The 13,681-nt window shown below is 42.6% G+C and overlaps 2 protein-coding genes across 2 annotated transcripts in view; one reads left to right on the forward strand and one right to left on the reverse strand.

The window, feature by feature from the left end:
* Positions 1–727: 727 nt before the first annotated feature.
* On the forward strand, positions 728–2,989 carry LOC138853174 (pre-rRNA 2'-O-ribose RNA methyltransferase FTSJ3-like; the record flags this gene model as incomplete). The annotated part of the gene is given in 2 exon segments (XM_070088382.1): positions 728–915; positions 1,153–2,989. Coding segments are annotated over 2 exon segments (414 nt in total), but the record flags the coding sequence as incomplete, so codon positions are not given.
* Positions 2,990–3,000: 11 nt separating this feature from the next.
* Positions 3,001–13,681, reverse strand: part of LOC128690891 (microtubule-associated protein futsch) — an 85,986-nt gene continuing 75,305 nt past the window's right edge. The window contains exon 12 of the mRNA XM_070088381.1: positions 3,001–3,296. Within this exon, the coding sequence (XP_069944482.1) occupies positions 3,292–3,296 (5 nt within the window). The 3' untranslated portion in view covers positions 3,001–3,291. The remainder of the gene's footprint in view (positions 3,297–13,681) is intronic.

The raw sequence follows: 13,681 nt of genomic DNA on the forward strand, positions 1-13,681 counted from the left end.
AGTGAGGAAAATTTATTTAATATACATGTACGAGCAAATAGAGTTATGAGCTCGGTCACGGAATGAATTAATCTCGTAAGTCAAGGTACCACTTTATAAAGCAGTATGTGAGGGGAAAGGACAGCCTGAAAATAAATTCTGGATGACCATGCTGCTGCAGAAAAGTTTCCAGCTGAGCTAGCTAGTGTTACTATCTGAAGGTGGCTACAAACCTGAGTAAGTATTGATTGCTGATGAGACAAGTTCTGAAAGAAGATTCCATCTAAAACATCTTCGATGGTTAAGTGTTAGTCCCTATTGATAACATTACCCCTTCAGCTGTCCAAACGTAGATCTACGTTTTCGCACGTAGTGCTCTGACCTTCATTTTCTCCATAAGAAGGCATGTAAAAGAAAAACGTAGATCTACGTTTGGACAGTTTAAGGCAAGTTTATATGAGCAACAGCTCATAATGCTCAAATGTAAGGTTGTTGTGTCCTAGGTCAACTTCCTTTGTCAACAAATAGTCAAACTGGATGTTAATGATTTTCAGGTTCTGTGTAGTTTGCCATTTTATTTTATTTTTTAATCCATAAGGACAAAGCTGAAGTATTGTATTTTGTATTCCAGTTAACAGGAGTACAACAGACTATACATGTACACTTCAGGAGATGAAAGAGTTGATATAAATGATTCCTTTGGTAATAATAGTATTGGAAATGACTAATCAAAATATTTTTGTTGTAGGAGGATTTGAGAATGTACCGTGATCGTTCAAAGGATGTCAATGCTCGAACAATAAAGAAGGTAGTTGAAGCAAAGGCTCGCAAGCAGAGGCGGTTGAAGAAGCGATTAGAAAAGGCACGGAAAAAGGCTGAGGTTGTGACAAATAATGCTGATATGACAGAAAGAGAAAAGGCACAGGAAGTTAAGACGTAAGTACAAATGTCCTTTCTTTTTTAAGCCTTCATCTTGCCCCTCTCCTCTTCCTTTACAGTATTTTGAAATTTTAGATCATTTTTCTAGTTTATCCAATCCTTTCCCTTCTTGCCTATTCTTCTACAATCCCATTTTTCCTTCAATTTTGATTACTTAAGAAATGTTTAGATATATATGAAGACTGAGCACATACATATTTTCGTATGCATTAATATTCATTTTGTATTATCCAGTTTGTATAAAAAGGCACTGACACCCTTGAAGAAGAAAGAAGCTACTTATGTTGTGATGAAGAAGAGGCATGCAGGGAAGAAGCCTAAAGGCATTAAAGGTCCCTACAAACTGGTAGACAAGAGAATGAAAAAAGATAAAAGGGCTATTAAAATATTTGATTCCAAGAAAAGAAAAGCTGGTAAGGGAATCTCCAAACCCAAAAACAAGGCAAGAGGCAGGAAGTAATTAGTGGTGCAGCAAATGTTTAAATTGGATATAATTTTACCATTACATGCTCCATATTTAATTTTGTTTTAAAACTAAAGAAAGGGAGTGTTAAGTATATTGTGGTTGTAAAAAATGATCAAAACCATACTTAAAATACAATAAAAAATTAATGTACTATTGATGATAAGTACAGGTGGACATGTTATAAGTGAAAATATTTTGAGGAATTGTCAAACTTAGTGTGGTTTGTGTTAGAAGTACTAAGAGTATAAAATCTTAATACTCAGATACATCATATTTTCCGGGAAGTATACCTTTCCAGAGGGAGATTTTGAGGATTGTGAATAGCTTTTGATCCAAGGAATTAAGACTACCCTTCCCTTCCTGACATCTTTATTGTCTTCCAAGTGCTATTTTAGCACTATTATAATACAGTAAAAATAAAGTAACTGTGTCACTTCCCATTTTGTATTTAATTCCCCATAATTTAATCCCACCCTTCTCCCAAACACCCTAGCATTTACTTCTTTTACAACCTCATCTATAAATACATTAAACAACCATGGTGACATTACACATCCCTGTCTAAGACCTACTTTTACCGGGAAATAGTCTCCCTCTCTTCTACACACCCTAACCTGAGCCTCACTATCCTCATAAAAACTCTACAGCATTTAGTAACTTACCACCTATTCCATATATTTGCAACATCTGCCACATTGCTTCCCTATCCACTCTATCATATGCCTTTTCTAAATCCATAAATGCAATAAAAACTTCCCTACCTTTATCTAAATACTGCTCACACATATGCGTCAATGTAAACACTTGATCTACACATCCCCTAAAACCTCCTTGCTCATCCGCAATTCTACATTCTGTCTTACCTCTAATTCTTTCAATAATAACCCTACCGTACACTTTTCCTGGTATACTCGGTAAACTTATAGAGGAATAATTTTTACAATCTCTTTTGTCTCCCTTCCCTTTATATAAAGGGACTATACACACTCTCTGCCAATCCCTAGGTACCTTCCCCTCTTTCCTACATTTATTAAACAAAAATACCAACCATCCAACACTATGTCCCCCCCTACTTTTAACATTTCTGTCATGATCCCGTCAGTTCCAGCTGCTTTAACCCCTTTCATTCTACATAATGCCTCATGCACCTCCCCCACACTCACATCCTGATCTTCTTCACTCCTAAAAGATGGTATACCTCCCTGGCCAGTGCGTGAAATTACCGCCTCCCTTTGTTCATCGACATTTAAAAGTTCCTCAAAATATTCTCGCTATCTACCCAAAACCTCCATCTTCCCATCTACTAACTCCCCTACTCTGTTTTTAACTGACAAATCCATTTGTTCCCTACACTTTCTTGTTTAACTCCAAAAATTTTTCTTATTTTCACTAAAATTTCTTGACAGTACCTCACTCACTCTGCTCTCCTTTTGTTTTTTAATCACCCCATCTTGGAGATGGTGTGGAGTAAAAATAAATTTAGCCAAAGTTTAATGATATTCATTTGGATTTTTCTCAGTCTTAATTTTGTGTGAGGAGCCTCCCTGAGCAGTATTTAAGTGGAGTCATTAATTATTGTAATAAAATAAAGCGCTAAACCGACAAGGGTCATACAGTTGTACCAATTCCTCAGTGTCAGTACGTACTGTGATAAATGCAACAGGCACGACCAGAAAATATTAATGTTACTGGTAGGTATACAATACTCTCAATGTAAAGGACATTGATAAAACAAAGAAAAAGCACTAAAATATTCAGTGTATACCTTGTATTACATTCATGGGAGAATTGCTAAACCTATACAGCACCCAGAGGAATGGGAGGTATTCAGGTTTGATCCAAGGAAGGGTAGATCCACTTCTTGGATCGAAAGCCCCACACTGGCATGAAAGAACCTCCCTTGAAGGTCATACTGCAATAAAGATTGAAAATAAAGGCATTAAATACCATTTACCAACTGGGTTTAAAGTGTTACTTCACAAGTCCATTATATTGTTAGTTATATAGAGAGTACTGTATATACGTACATAGTAAACCCTCAATTTAAGGGACTTGAGAACTATGGGACAAAATATGGTAGGTCACTAGATTTGGAAACAGTGGACAAAGTCCATTGTTTACAAAACTGTCCATTATAATTATGGCAAAATCTTATCTTTATCCTTTCTTTGATTATAATAATAATAATCTTTATCCACCACAATCACCATTACTGGCCACCCATTCTTCCTCATTAGTCCATTAAACCACAATCACCATTACTGGCCACCCATTCTTCCTCATTAGTCCATTAACCACTTGACTGTCGCAACCCCTAATCCTGAGGTGTCTCCTGGTGTCGCAAAATTTAAAAAAAAAAAAATATTTTTTCTTATGAAATGATAGAGAATCTTTTCCTGATTGTAATGACACCAAAAAAAAACTAAATTTGATGGAAAACTGACGGAATTATGCTCTCGTGAAGTTAGCGATCTCGGCGATATTTACAAATCGGCGATTTCGCCCACTTTGAGCCCTATTTTCGGCTAATTCCGTTGTTCCAGTCGACCAAACTCATAGCTATTTCTTTAGAACTCCATTTTTTCTATCGATTGAGCACAAGAAACTGCCCATTTACCAATTTCAACTACCCAATAATGTGGTCAGAAATTTGCAATTTGGCCAATTTCACGAAAATTAAAAGATATGACAATTTCAAAATAAGGTCCAGAATGAACAATGCAGACATTCCTGGCTCTAAAATAACATTTTCTTTGTTCATCAGTCATGTCTCCAGGCCCCTCTGATATTACTCTTGCTTTCTATTTTGAATTTTTATTCAAACAAAAAATAGAAGACTACTGCAATACTGTAATAATTGTATAAATAACATCAACCCATTCATGACTGCATATTAGAATCGCTAGTTGGACATTTATTGGACAATGACATCATTTGTTTACTTTTGAACATTGGCAAAAATCAAACATTTCCCGTACTTTGAGCTCCATTTCCAGGTTCTTTTTATAGTAAAATCAATCAAAATCACCTCTATTTCTATAATATGTTTTCCATTCTATCAAATGAGACCAAGAAAACGAGAATACAACCATAAATGCTATATGAAAATAGACCACAAAGTCTGCATTTTAATTAAAAAAAACGTTGAGTTTTTTTTTTCTCATTATGCACTGCGTGCTCCAGGATTTTTTTTATATGGTGCACACTGACCACACAGACCCATTCTCTCACATGTGGGCCTACCAGCTTTCTCCTGCTTGATTTGAAGCCGCTAGAATTTATGAGTATATATACGTCAAACACGGTACCTCGTAAGACATATACAGTGGACCCCCGCATAACGATATTAATCCGTTCCTGAGAGCTCATTGTTATGAGAAATTATCGTTATGCGAATGAATTTTCCCCATAAGAAATAATGGAAATCAAATTAATCTGTGCAAGACACCCAAAAGTATGAAAAAAAAAAAATTTACCACATGAAATATACATTTTCCTACACACAAAGAGAAGGATACATGCACAATAGTAGAGTAGTACATGCACAATATATATTGTGCATGTACTACTCTACTAAATGAAGAATAAATGACACTTACCTTTATTGAAGATGCAGCAATGACTGATGAGACACTGTGTCCTGGGAGTGCCTTTTCCTCCTGAGTACTGTAGGTCCTGTTTGGCATTTTCTTCCAGAACAGGCCTTATCACACTGTGTATGCCACTACGATTCTTAAATCTCTCAAACCAACCTTTGCTGGCTTTAAATTCACCAATATGAGCACTAGTTCCAAGCATTTTTCCCTGTTCACCTGGGTGTTAGTTGACTGGTGTGGGTTGCATCCTGGGAGACAAGATTAAGGACCCCAATGGAAATAAGTTAGACAGTCTTCGATGACACTTACTTTTCTGGGTTATCCTGGGTGGCTAACCCTCTGGGGTTGTTTCTTGGTATTCTCAATAAGCCACACCAACAACAGCAGCTGACAGTGCTACAGCAGCAGCAGCTGACAGGGCTACATTATTATTATAATCATGGGGGAGCGCTAAACCCGTAGGATTATACAGCACATGTGGGGGGGGATAGAAGGTATTCAGGCTCAATTCAGGGAACCGGAGCACAAATCCAATTCCCTAGATCAAGAGCCCCTCACCAGCGTCAAGGAACCTCCCTTGAGGGGAGACAGGGCTACAACAGCAGCAGACGGTACTACAGCAGCAGCAGCAGCAGCTGACGGTGCTACAGCAGCAGCAGACGGTGCTACAGCAGCAGCAGACGGTACTACAGCAGCAGCTGATGGTGGTACAGCAGCATCAGCAGTTGACCATGGTACCACAGTATTTCGATAATATTTCTCACCCTTTTTACCACAGGGTTGGCACTAGAAGCTTTCTTGGGGCCCATGGTCACTTATTTTGCAGATAAAATCACCAAAAACGCTGTAATAATACGAAATGTTCTGATTGTATGCTTGGATGTTACCATGGAGGCTGGCTTGTAAACAATGCCACCAGCGGAACATGTGAGGCTGGCTTAGGCCTCACATAGACTCGTCTCGGACGAATAGCGTTGAGCGAGTTTTTTAGCGCTATGCGAGGCAAAATTTTAGTGATAAAATGTATTGCTATGCGGATTTAACGTTATGTGATGCCAACGGTATGCGGGGGTCCACTGTATACGGCCGCGACAGTCAAAGGGTTAAACCATTAGTTTACCAACTTTTATATGAAAACTCTTTGAAAGACTATGGACAGTAATGTAGTACCACTTTCTTGGCTGATCACCTATTAGTACATTAACTTAAATACAAGACAAACTTTAATTCCATCATAAAAAGGTAAAAATTTCTCTTTGCACTTAGGATATTTAATAACTTATTACTAGATACTAGACTGTTATTAACTAGTGAAAGTTATCAATAATAAGCATAAAACCACTCATTAACAAGCTCAATATGCCATATCTGAACGTTTTCCAATGGTGTATTAAAAAAAGTATTCGGTAAATCTTTTGTGACAAGTGTTAAGGATTACAAGTTTACTGTAACCCCTTCCCCCCCTGCCACGTGAATATAATTTAAGGTTTACAATAAGGTAAGACAGCAAAATTGCAGATAAACAAGGAGGCTCAAGAATGTGTAGGGGATGTGTAAACCAAGTGTTTACAATGAAAAATATAAGTGAACAATAAAGGTAAGGAAGTTTCCATTACACTTATGGATTTAGAAAAGGCATATGATAGGGTGGATAGGGGAGTAATGTGGAAGATGTTGCAAGTGTATGGAATAGGTAGTAAATTACTAAATGCTGTAAAGTTTTTATGAGGATAGTGAGTCTCAGGTTAGGGTGTGTAGGAGAGAGGGAGATTACTTTCCAGTAAAAGTAGTCCTTAGACAGGGATGTGTAATATCACCATGGTGGTTTAACATATATATAGATGGGGTTGTAAAAAGTAAATGCTAGGGTGTTGGGGAGAGGGGATGGGATTAAATTATGGGGAATCAAATACAAAATGGGAGTTGAAAAAGTTACTTTTTGCTGCTGATGCTGTGCTTTTGGGAGATTCTAGAGAGAAGTTGCAAAAGTTGGTAGACAAGTTTTGGAGGGTGTGTAAAGGAAGAAGTTGAAAGTGAACATAGATAAGAGTAAGGTGATGAGGGTATCAAACAAGTTAGGTAAAGAAAAATTGGATATCGCATTGGAGGGAGTATGGAAGAAGTAATGTGTTCAGATATTTGTCAGTGGATGGGTTTATGAAGGAGAGCCTCTTCAAGGGGGGCTCCTTGGCGTGGTGAAGAGGCTCTTGGTCTGAGGAATTAGACCTGTCGGTCTCCTTCCTCAGACCGAACCTAATTACCCCCCAATCCCCCCTTCCCTATCCCATCCTCCCCTTTTCCCTTTCCTCCTCCCTCCTCCCCACCCTTCCCTTTTGGCCTTTGGGATTTTTCCCACAGGCACACTAGTTCCTAGGTAGGGGAAAGGGTACCAGGGTCCATCCCATTCTGTTGAGGTTCTTGGCGGTGGCGTAGTTTGCCGTGGAATCTGGATTGCCTGGGGATGTCCCGATCCCTCTCCGGTATCCCGGAGAGTGGCTTTGGGTGTCTTTCGGGCGACGGGTGTATCTCTGGAAGCCACCTTTTGGATTCCAGGGGTGGTGGCTGAAGGAGGTATGCTTTGTGGCGGATATCCGGCCGCCCTCTCTTTTGTCCACTGAGGTAGCTCGGCAGATGTGAGGTTGCTATCCCGGATTGCTAGTTTACTGGCATGATAGGTAGGGTATGGCACAGGTTCCATGCTGCATCTATGCTACTTGCGGTGCTGAGGTCCTCTTGGGCACGGAGGGAGATTTCTGGCCCTTTCATTCCTCCTAGGAACTATCCCTCCCCAGTCCCCCCCCTTTTTTTTATTCTTTTTTTTTATTTTTATTTTCTTTTCTTCTTTCTTTTTTTTTCTTAAAAACAAAAAGAAAGATGTAACTTAACCATGGCAGCCCTAGTCCATGAACCTGATTCCCCCGGGCCCCTTCCTTTCTGACCCCGCCTCGTCTTTGGACCACTCTTCGGACACTCCTCATGCTTCTGTACCGCTTCAGGTACTGAGGTCTCGACTGACTCCTTTGATTTATCTAACCTCCGCTCTCCTTTGACTATGCTTCTGGCCTCTCCCTCTACGGTGCGGCAATTTTCGAATCGCCGGCCCGTTCCGCGTCGGACCAATTCTGGTCCCACGCCTAAACGCCAACGACAGTTACCTGCTGATGATACTTCTCCACCTTCTCGTTCTTCTCAGAAAAGATCAACACGTCATGCACTCCGTTTCCACGCTCAGTTTCAGACTGCACAATGGACTAAATTATTCACTTTACGACCGACTTCCTCTACCGCCTATCTTTCCGACCACAGTATTGGCAAGGCACTCCTATGCCATGTTGGTAAAGATATTTCTTTTCATGCTCTTAAGAGCAGTATGTGCATCATCACTGTACAGAATGCTACCCAAGCTCATGATCTTTCTCTTCTTTCCCATATAGATACTGTTCCTGTCACTATTGAAAAACGTCATTCCCTCGATTCTTGTAGTGGTACCGTCATTCTGCCCCATACCGTAGTTCAACAAAATTTCCAGACATGTGGCACTGATATTCTTGAACAGCTGGAACTCCAAGATCTCCCAATCCTTAAGGTAGACACTTATGTTCTTCCTGCCCGCGGGCGGAGACAATACCCTAGCAATGTGGCTCGTTTAACTTTTGACAGCCGTGAACTCCCATCCTCAGTTTATGTGGCAGGACATCGGTTACAAGTTCGAAAGGTGATCCCTACACCCCAGCAGTGTAGAAATTGCTGGCGATTTGGCCATCCAGCTAAATATTGCAGATCCATAGCCGAATGCCCGGTCTGTGGTGCCAATGACCATTCTAATACGTCTTCCAATCGACCTCCCTCTTGCCTTAATTGTCATGAGGCTCACCCTTCGTACTCTCGCCATTGCCAAGTCTACTTAAATGAGCGGGAAATCCGTTACCTCAAAGAGGCAGAAGGTCTCCCTTATGCCATGGCAGTTTCTCATCTCCGCCTCCGAGGGAGACTACCTCGTGTTTCTTATTCCCGTATTTCAAAATGTCCCCCCACTTCTGGGGTCCCATCTTCTGCAGCCTCCTCTGTGGTTACCTCTCCCATAGTCACTCCTGTATCTAATTCTTTTGCTGTCCTAGGCTCAGACGTCCCTACTTCAACGCCTCAGTCTGTTCACGCTTCTTCATGTTCTCCCTCACAAGTCTCAGTATCGACGAGACCTTGTACGACACCTCCTCCCAATCGTCCCTCTACTTCTCAGAAGTCAAAAAAAGGTCATTTAATCCCTCCTTCCCTACTTCCACCTCCTCATTTTACCTTCCCTGTCTCTGTACCGGGTTCTTCCCCTCTCACTGGCTCTGTTACAAGTGTAGAGGTTCACCCTCCTCCTCGTACTATACCTACCTCCCCTGTTCCCTCCCAGGTTTTTTCCTCTTCAAGAACCAAAATTACACTCAGCCTATCTCAGGCTATAATTTATTGTATTCTTTGGATCCTTTCTCAGATGGGACCTTTAATGAAAGTGCCCTTCTTCTACTCAATGATATTCCGTACTGTCAACTATTTGTCCATACCTCGCTGCATTACACTGCAGCCCGTATCCACTTGAATAAGTGGTTTACAATATGTTCTTTATATCTCTCTCCTTCTTGAGCATTTTCTATCCCAGACTTTGCCTTTGTTTCATCCTTACCACCACCACTTCTGTTACTTGGTGATTTTAACGCCCACCATTTCCTCTGGGGGGGGGGTCTCATTGTGACTCACGTGGCATCCAGTTGGAGGCTTTTCTCGCCTCTCACCCCCTCCATGTTTTAAATACGGGTACTCCCACCCATTTTGACCCTGGTACTCATACTCTCTCTTGCATCGATCTATCAGTCTGCTCTTCCTCCACTGCACTAGACTTCACCTGGTCTGTTCTACCGGACTTACATGACAGCGATTATTTTCCAATCATTCTTACTTCTCATTCATATTCACCACCTTTCCGTAGCCCTCGCTGGCAATTTGATCGGGCAAATTGGGACCTTTACTCGCAGCTCACTGCTTTTAGTGAGGTTCCTTCTTCATCCTCCATTGATGAGCTCCTACACCTCTTCTCGACGTCAGTTTATACCGCAGCTTCTCATTCTATACCCCAAACCTCAGGCAAGCATTCTCAGAAGTGCATGCCTTGGTGGTCTCCTGCTTGTGCTCTTGCAGTACGTTTGAAACGCGCTGCATGGGGCAGGTACCGATACAATAGAACCAATGGAAGACTTCTTGATTTTAAGCAGAAGCGTGCGATCGCTCGCCGTGTCATCCGTGATGCTAAACGCACTTGCTGGCGAGACTATGCTTCCACCATCACCTCTGCTTCCTCTATGAGTGCATTCTGGAAAAAAGTAAGGAAATTGAGTGGTAAATACTCTCCTGACCCGGCTGCTGTTCTACGAGTCGCCGGTATTGATGTAGCAAACCCTCTTGACGTTGCCATTGAAATTGGCACTCATCTGGTCCATATTTCCCGGGGGCTCCATCTATGCCCCTCGTTTCTTTCTTCAAAGTCTCCCAGAGAGTTAGTACCCTTGGACTTTTCTTCTCTCAGATTATTATTATAATCAAGGGGGAAGCGCTAAACCCGGAGGATTATACAGCGCCTGGGGGGGGGGGATGTGGAAGGCATTCAGGCTTAATTCGGGGAACTGGAGCACAGATCCAATTCCCTAAATCAAGAGCCCCTCACCAACATCAAGGAACCTTCCTTGAGGGGATTCTTCTCTCAGAGAAGAACAGTATAATTTGCCTTTTACACTTCAGGAACTGGAGGCAACACTCTCAGCTTGCCGATCATCGGCAGCTGGACCTGACGACATTCATATTCGTATGTTACAACATTTACATCAGTCAGCCCTTGTAGTCCTCTTACGTGTACCCTTCAATCTTATTTGGGCACAAGGAGTTCTTCCCCAGCTGTGGAAATCTGCCATTGTTCTCCCTTTCCGTAAGCTGGGTACTACAGGACATGATGCCTCCCACTATCCTCCCATCGCTCTTACTAGTGCAGTTTGCAAAGTGATGGAATGTCTGGTAAATCGCCGTTTAATGTGGTATTTAAAGACACACAACAGTCTCTCTGCTAGTCAATATGGCTTTCGTAAGGGCCGTTCTACCATAGACCCCTTACTACGCTTGGATACGTATGTTCGTAATGCCTTTGCATATAATCACTCAGTTATTGCCATATTTTTTGACCTTGAGAAGGCATATGACGCAACTTGGAGGTATAATATTTTGGCCCAAGCCCACTCCTTAGGCCTCCGAGGCAATCTACCATCCTTCCTTAAGAACTCTTTAACTGACAGACACTTCCGTGTTCGAGTCAATAATGTGCTTTCCCCGGACTTTGTCCAAGCTGAAGGTGTCCCTCAGAGATGTATTCTGAGCACAACACTTTTTCTCCTTGCTATAAATGATTTGGCCTCTGTTCTTCCACCCAATATTTGGTCATCACTCTATGTTGATGACTTCGCTATTGCTTGTGCAGGCGCTGACTGTCATCTCATTGCAGTTTCTCTCCAGCATGCGGTCGACCGTGTTTCCACTTGGGCCACCACGCATGAGTTTAAATTTTCCAGTACCAAAACTCACCAAATTACTTTCACTAGACGCTCTGTCATCTCCGATCATCCTTCGTATCTCTATGGCTCTCGTATCCCCGAACGTGATACAGTCAGGTTTCTAGGCCTTCTCTTTGACCGTAGGTTATCCTGGAAACCTCACATTACCTCTCTGAAGGCAACTTGTCACAGCTGGCTAAACCTTCTTAAAACCCTTGCTCATCTTTCCTGGGGAGCTGATCGTCGTACTCTGCTTCGCCTACATTCAGCCCTCGTTTTATCGAAACTCGATTATGGTGACCAGATTTATTCAGCGGCCTCTCCTGCTACTCTCTCTAGCCTTAACCCCATCCATCACCAAGGATTACTTTTATGCCTTGGTGCTTTTCGCTCTTCCCCTGTTGAGAGCCTCTATGCAGAAGCGAATGTTCCATCCTTGTCTGATCGCCGTGATGTCCATTGCCTTCGCTACTATGTACGCTCTCACGATATCCACAATCCTTCCATTTATAGAATGGTCACCGATATTAGTAGACATTATTTGTTCGCCCCCCGTTTGCTCCGTCCCTTTTCTCTTCACCTACATTCGCTCGTCTTCCCTTCAGTTACCACCTTTATATGTTCATGTAGCATCTCACTTTTCCCTACCCCCCTGGGAAGTTCCAGCTGTTCGGGTCTGTTCTTTCTGTCTCCCTTGCTCGAAAGCTCAACTGCCTACGGTGGCTTCCCGCTCTCTTTTTCTTGATCACTTCCACTCCCATTCTCATGCCACCACTGTGTATACAGATGGCTCTAAGTCTTCAGACGGCGTCGGATTCGCAGCAGTGTTTCCGGACAGCGTCGTGCGGGGGCATTTACTATCTTCAGCTAGCATTTTTACTGCTGAACTGTATGCCATTCTTGCAGCACTTATTTGTATCGCATCTATGCCTGTGTCATCATTTGTAGTAGTCTCAGACTCCCTTAGTGCTCTACAGGCTATACGAAAATTTGATGCATCTCATCCCCTCGTTCTCCGTATCCAACTTTGGCTACGCCGTATCTCTACCAAACATAAAGATATTGTTTTTTGTTGGGTCCCTGGTCATGTCGACGTACAGGGCAATGAACAGGCAGACACTGCTGCGCGGTCAGCAGTACATGACCTACCAATTTCCTATAGAGGTGTTCCATTTCTGGACTATTTTGCTGCAATAGCTACCCACCTTCACACCCGTTGGCAACAACATTGGTCAACTCTGCTCGGTAACAAACTTCATTCTATTAAACCGAGCATAGGTTACTGGCCGTCTTCTTGTCATCAGTGCCGAGGTTGGGAGACCACTCTCTCCCGCCTTCGCATTGGCCACACTCGTCTTACTCATGGGTATCTCATGGAGAGGCACCCTGTTCCTCTCTGTGAGCAGTGTCAAGTTCCAGTATCGATTAGCCACATTCTGTTAGACTGACCTCTCTATCAACGAGCACGCAGAATTTACCTCCAAAGTCGTCTTCGTTCTACTACTCTCTCTTTACCTTCCCTTCTTGCTGATGGACCCTCCTTTAATCCTGACTCTCTCATTGGCTTCTTGACGACTGATTTACTCCACTAACTCTGATGATACTTTTCGCACTCCCCTCAGCCCTTTCTAGTTCAGTCTCTTGCTGCCCTTTACCCTTTCACCATCCACTACCCCGCTGTTATCCGTAACCTATTACTCATCCATCTCCTTTTTGCCACCTGATGCCCTCGCTTCCTTCCTGCCCTGCAGCGCTGTATAGTCCTTGTGGCTTAGCGCTTCTTTTTTATTATAATAATAATAATAATAATTCAAGGGGGGCTCCTTGGGGTGGTGAAGAGGCTCTTGGTCTGAGGAATTAGCCCTGTCGGTCTTCTTCCTCAGACCGAACCCAATTACCCTCCATTCTCCCCTCCCCTATCCCATCCTCCCCTTTTTCCATTCCTCCTCCTCCCCACCCCTCCCTTTTGCCCTTCCTCTTTTTGGCCTTTGGGATTTCTCCCACAGGCGCGCTAGTTCCTAGGTAGGGGAAAGGACACCGGGGTCCATCCCATTCCGTTGAGGTTCTTGGCGGTGGCGTAGTTTGCCGTGGAATCTGGATCACCTGGGGATGTCCCGATC

Source organism: Cherax quadricarinatus, chromosome 24 (genome assembly GCF_038502225.1).
Source record: "Cherax quadricarinatus isolate ZL_2023a chromosome 24, ASM3850222v1, whole genome shotgun sequence".
NCBI lineage: Eukaryota > Metazoa > Arthropoda > Malacostraca > Decapoda > Parastacidae > Cherax > Cherax quadricarinatus.